At 39.8% G+C, this 6,389-nt stretch overlaps 1 protein-coding gene across 1 annotated transcript; it reads left to right on the top strand.

Moving 5' to 3' along the window:
• Window positions 1-3,408: 3,408 nt before the first annotated feature.
• On the top strand, window positions 3,409-5,347 carry LOC130554133 (E3 SUMO-protein ligase ZBED1-like). The gene is made up of 2 exons (XM_057333576.1): window positions 3,409-4,157; window positions 4,442-5,347. Exons 1-2 carry the CDS (start codon window positions 3,409-3,411, stop codon window positions 5,097-5,099), a joined length of 1,407 nt encoding a protein of 468 aa, XP_057189559.1. The 3' UTR covers window positions 5,100-5,347.
• Window positions 5,348-6,389: the final 1,042 nt, after the last annotated feature.

The raw sequence follows: 6,389 nt of genomic DNA on the forward strand, positions 1-6,389 counted from the left end.
GTTCTCACTGAACTCGGACGGCCTTCTTTTAACACAAAACATGCTGTAAGTAGCATAATAAGTTTTTCACTATATTCAAAGTTTTCTAAAGCCAATTTTAGACAATGTTGCTCTAATGTATTGTTTGCACACATGCATATTCAATAAGGAAGTCTTCAAATTTCGGTTTGAACTCTTCAATTTACAAGATTTCGAACAACATGGAGGTAAATAAATGATGACAGAATTTATATATAGTGTCAAGGCCAGGTTTTACACCAACCATGCTAAATAAGCCAAAAGCTAAATCCAAATGCCTTCGCTTCTTATGTTTTCTAATTGTTTGAAAATGCAAAAGTATAAACAATATTTCAGTACTAAGCTCCAGGGCATTTTGAGAGATTTTTGGAGAAGACTTTCAGCAAACAAAGACTTTAAGGTCTTTTTCTCTCATGAAGCTGTTAAAGACACGTTGCATGGACCACTTAGTGTGTTCACGGTGTGTGTGTGTGTGTGTCTTACTCACTGCTGTGTGTGTGCACTTGGATGGGTTCAATGCAGAGCACAAATTCCAGAGTATGGAACACCATACTAGGCCTCACATCACTTTTTCCCTTTTTTTAGGTACTTTTGTGCCGTTCATCCCAAAATAATTTTATCATTTACCTTCATGTCATTCTAAACCTCTTCTTTCTTTCGTGGCCTAATGGTTAGAGAGTCGGACTCGTGACCAGAAGGTTGCCGGTTCGATCCCCAGGGCCGGCGGGTAACGACTGAGGTGCACCTTACCCCTACTTGCTCCCCGGGCGCTGCAGTGATAGCTGCCCACTGCTCCGGGTGTACATGTGTTCACCACTTGCTGTGCGTGTGTTCACTACTCTCTGGATGGGTTAAAAGCAGAGGTCACATTTCGGGTATGGGTCAACATATCTGACTACTAGGTCACTTTCACTTTAACTGTATGAACATAATACAACTGTATGGACATTTCTTAAAATATCTTCTTTTGTGTTCAACAAGAATACAGGTTTCGAACAACATGGAGGTAAATAAATGATGACAGACTTTGTATTTAGTGTATTCTTTTAAATCTTGACAGCCCATGTTTACTACATGCCTTTATTGAGCGTAAAATCACTTCAAGTATAGATCACTTCATTGTACTTTTGTTAGCTGAATTGGATTGAACTGTCTACTAAATGGTTAAATCATATGGTAAATGATAACATAATTGTAGTTAGTTTCTCTGCAAACTAACGCTATATTATTTTGCAGCAACTAGCATCAATATAAATGTGTAATGTAAACGTTAACAATTGTGAGGTGATTCAAGGTAACACAAAATGAGGTCAAAGAAAAAAGGGTAACACCAGGCATCATTTTGTGAGAACTAACGTTCAGACAGAGCCATTTGTAAAATATGAATAATAAAGGAAATTCCCACGTCATGCTATGATAATGAGTTCCATTTCAGACGTCCATTTTCCGAGAAGCAATCGTAGCATCACATGGTACATACACAATGAAAGGATGAGAGTCACAGACATACTCTGTTGGTTTATTTATCTAACTGCATGGAATTCATGGACAACACCTATTTTGGTGGAAAATCTTGCTGCCGTCCAGATCATTTGTCCACGTAAGGCAGCGTAGGAGCAGCCTGTTTTGAAACCGGAGATGACAGTGCTCCACTGAGAACAGAGACCAAGGTCTACTGAGCCATCAAGGAGCAGTCAAAGACTCCCAGATGTGGTGTGTAGCCTGCTCCAGCATGTGTTAGGCAGATACAGATCTCTGTTTTAAACGTCAAACGTGCCAGAGACGAGAAGAGAGCGTGGACCCACGACTCATAACAGGTGAAAACCGAAGGATTGCTAGTCGACTGTTGACGGTGTGGCTAATGAAAAACAATGACGTCCGTGCGGCTCCGTTTTCCTGGCGAGAGAAACGTAAGCGTTCCTCAGGATATCGCCCAGGAATCCCCTGCACAGAAGGGAAAGCACGGCGCAGTCAAAACAGCGTGCCGTAATCCCGCAGACTGGTTTCAATTATAGCATAGAATATCAAAGTTAATTACTCCTTTTTTATGTGCCTTTTTCCGCTTTTCCTCTTCCGCGCCCTGTTTAGTTGGACAGAAAATTTGTGGGTGGAGCCCTCACTAATTGGTATGGAAAACTTGCACCCGTGGTAAACCGATGTTTTGAAAGACTTAGAAGTCGAATATTTGTGTGTGCGTCCAGCTCGGATAAGTTTGGACGTGCCCCATGAGAGCTTTATAAAACCCTTCAGGCGTGCTGAAGTCAGAAAAGTCATGCGTGAGGTGTTTTCCTTTTGTTCTGCTATGCGTTTTTATGGGACCTCGGCTCACAGAACATTTGATTTGAATGGAGCTTATATTAGATTACTTTGAGATTACTTTGAGGATGTAATAGACAGTTTAATTTGGACTAAGGTTCACTTAGTTCAAAAGCCTAATGATGGAAGAGGGAAAAGGCAAACAAACCATAAAAGACAAACTTTGTTATCCAAAGCTGCTGGTTTGTTTGCTTTTCAAATTTCCTTCCTCATTAGCATGCAGCAACATAATAGACTGTTAAATCGTTTCAGCTGTTGTTAGTGGGACAAAATCTCAACACTGGTGCAAGAATTAAGCATTTCAAGTCACAGAAATATAGAAGGATACATTTTTAGGGCTTGGTAAATGTTTCGGTTGAATGATAAAATGTCTATAGCTCATGAGTTAAGCTTTCAGCCTGTATTTTAACCAAAATGATTTGGTTACACTTTCATTACATTTGTGTAGTTTTACTAATTCATTATTACAGTATTATTTACCCATAAAGATCTTTTTATATAAACAACATTAAATATTTCAGAAAACACTTATATATTAAATGATAAATTAATAATTAGGGCTGGGAATTTAACGCGTTAATTAGATTAATTAATCACAGAAAAAAATAACGCGTTAATATTTTTAACGCAATTAACGCGCCCTACCCTGCCCCGCCCCTCTCCAGACCTGTACACTTTTTTGAATTGCATCAAGCTAGTAACAAATCGAACAAGATGCAAAACGAAAAGGAAGAAGAACTGCATGGCTTGCTGAATGGCCATTTTAAGTACAAAAGAGATCCCAATGGAGCCATTGACAAAACCAAAGTCATTTGCGTTGTCTGTGGCAAGGAATTTGCCTATCATCGAAGCAGTTCTAGCTTGAAATATCACCTAAACTCAAAGCATGTTTTAGCGAGCACGGCAGTCACCTCACCCCCGGCTGCGACCGTAAGCAATCTCCGCCAAACCACGCTGACTGAGACGAGTCGCCACAAATTAAGTAAGTCTACATCACAGTCATTAACAAATGCGATATCTAAATGGATTGCAATGGACTGTAGGCCTATTAATGTTGTGGAAGACAGGGGGCTTATGGATGCATTTCGAATCGCGTCCTCCGATACAACCTACACACCACCGTCAAGAGGTACTGTACTTTCCAGAATAAATCAACTGTATGACACAGAAAAAAAATCAAAACGGGACACATTAGCTCAAACTAAACACGTGGCCCTAACCGGAGATCACTGGACGTCGATCAGTAATCACAACTATCTAGGAGTTACTGCACACGTCATCGATTGTGACTGGAAACTTAAGTCCTTCGCGTTAACTGTACTGAAGTCAGTCACACGGCACTATTCTGATGCATGTGCCGAACAGTTTCTAACAGTGGCTGACGACTGGGGCGTCCGCGAAAAGGTGACCACCGTCGGAACTGACAGCGCACGCAACATGGTCGCAGCTGCAAGAAAGCTCCCCTTCCATCACATGCCGTGCGCTGCCCATATAGTTCAGAGGGCCATCACTGTTTGCCTCTCTGACAGTGGATTCGCTGACACATTGACCAAGTGTCGCAAAATTGTTGGACATTTTAAGCACAGCCCTGCTAATACAGAAGAACTTCATCTACAACAAATTGCACAGGGACAACAGAGAGAGCAACTGATACAAGACGTTTCAACGAGGTGGAACTCGTCACTCGATATGATCACCCGTCTCTTACGGAATGAAGAGGCTGTTAAGACTACTCTGGCCCAACAGAAACACAAGTTAGTCATGCTGACTGCATCTGAGTGGGACAAACTGCCCAAGTTACAGAACCTTCTTGAACCATGCAAGTAAGTTACGTTACATTAGCACCATGTTATTATTATTATTGTTATTGTTTGTTGTCATAGACTATGAAATTGAATTTCATGCCTAAATGCTCTTACTGAGAAATACAAACCTAAAGGATTTTTAAGAATAAAAAAAAGCTTCATAAAATGAACAAATGGAATAAAAATGTAAAGGATTTTACAGTAAATCACCCTTTATAATTGATGCTAAATAAATAAACTTCTTTTGCCTAAACTAAATGCACTGAACTTTATTTATGGTTCGTATTTATGTTCTACTTCAGGTATGTCACTGAACTCCTTGGGGGTGAGGCTTATGTCTCCTGCTCTGTAGTGCTTCCTGCATTCTGCCACCTTCACCATGTAATGAGGGTCTCTGATGAGGATCCAGCCTATGTGGCAAGGTTCAAGACTGCCTTCAGCAAAGATCTTGCCGAACGGCAAGCTGACATGAATGGTGAATGGCTAAAACTTGCTTCAGCACTTGACCCACGTTTTAAGGACTTGAAGTGCCTATCAAGAGGAGAGAGAGAACAGGTGTGGTCTAGCCTCGAGAAAATACTACAAGAAGGAGGATTCAGCGCAGACACTCCACAACCCTGTGAGGAACATGAGCCAACTAAGAAGAAGAGAGTCCTCCTGCTGGGTTCAGACTCGGATTCAGAGGAAGAAAATCACCATAGCAATGCTTTACATCGTTACAGAGCTGAGCCCAGTATTGGAATGGATGAGTGTCCTCTAGAGTGGTGGTCAGCTCATGCAGGAGCCCATGTTAAACTGTCTTCCTTAGCTTGCAAATATTTGGCCACCCCTGCAACCACTGTACCATGCGAAAGACTTTTCTCACTGGCTGGCACTGTTGTGCAGAATAAAAGAGCATCTTTAAACTTAGAAAATGTAAACAAGTTAGTATGTCTTAGCAACTGGTTAAAAGAGAAATAAGAATTGAGGTGAGTTTTTGTTACATTTTGACCAGTGTAGCATAAGGGACAGGCTTATGTTCAATAATGTCATGTCCATTGAAATTTAGTTGAAAAGCTTGTGTTCAGTAATAAACAAAATTGTCATGGTCTGGTCATTACCCTTGAGACATTGGTTTGTGTTTAATAATAATTAAAACTGTCATGACCATTGCAACCTATGTCATTGGTTTGTGTTAAATAAGTTACAATTGTCATGTTCACTGTAACCTAATTCATAGGTTTGTGTTCAGTCAGTGATAAAAAAAATCATGACCATTTTAGCCTGAGTTATAGGCTTGTATTCAATAATAAATGGTAAAAAATCTGCTTCTTGTATGTCTGTATGTATGTGCGATTAAATGCGATTAATTAGATTAATTAATCGCAACACCATGCAATTAATTAGATGAAAATTTTTAATCGCTTGACAGCACTATATTTATAATATTTAAAATATAATTAAAGTGTTATCTAAACATGTGTGCTCTATAGAATTAAAGTGATATTCGCCCAAATTCTGTACACATTGTCATTTTAAACTTAATGTTTCTATTTCCACAGACAAGAGATATTATTGAAAAGCTGGTTAACCAAGCGTTCTTTACTTCTTATTGTAAGACACAAAAAATGCAAGTGATATCCATTAAACACATATTCAAATTTATACCACGGGGCTGTTGAATGCTTCATTCTGATTGGCTGACGAACGTTCGACGGGTGTGCATTATTTTTCAGTTAAACGCACACCTATGAAGGTGTTCCAGGTCTGCTGACCGCATTACAGTTCCATATCACTTCGCCAAGTTTAGCCTACTGTCCACCAGTGAATATGTATTTAACAACAGACAAAGTGACAGGCAAATTCCATTGTCTGAGAAGAAATAACTATTAATATTTATGGACAGCATGAACATTTGAACAACAATGGCGAGAGCACTGTACAGGACTGTTCAGACGAAAAACTAAAGCATGTATCAAAGGTAACGGCAAACTACATGACACAATCAGCGGGTTAAAGATAAAACACGAAGCACAAAAATAACAACAACACAACATTTAAATTCGTCTGTGGAATGGGTAAACGGGACTTAAAACACGCAGGAAGCTTTCTATGCCACTGCGAGAACCGCAGCTGGCGCAGAAACCTCCATGTCACTTTTTTCTCTTAATACTTTTCTTATACGACAGGGGTGTTAAATACGACGAAAACAAATCAAATATAGATACTTGTCTTTTCACTCTCAGTGAAGCAAACGCGTATGCATGTGCA

The sequence above is a fragment of the Triplophysa rosa genome, linkage group LG5 (assembly GCF_024868665.1).
Source record: "Triplophysa rosa linkage group LG5, Trosa_1v2, whole genome shotgun sequence".
Lineage (NCBI taxonomy): Eukaryota > Metazoa > Chordata > Actinopteri > Cypriniformes > Nemacheilidae > Triplophysa > Triplophysa rosa.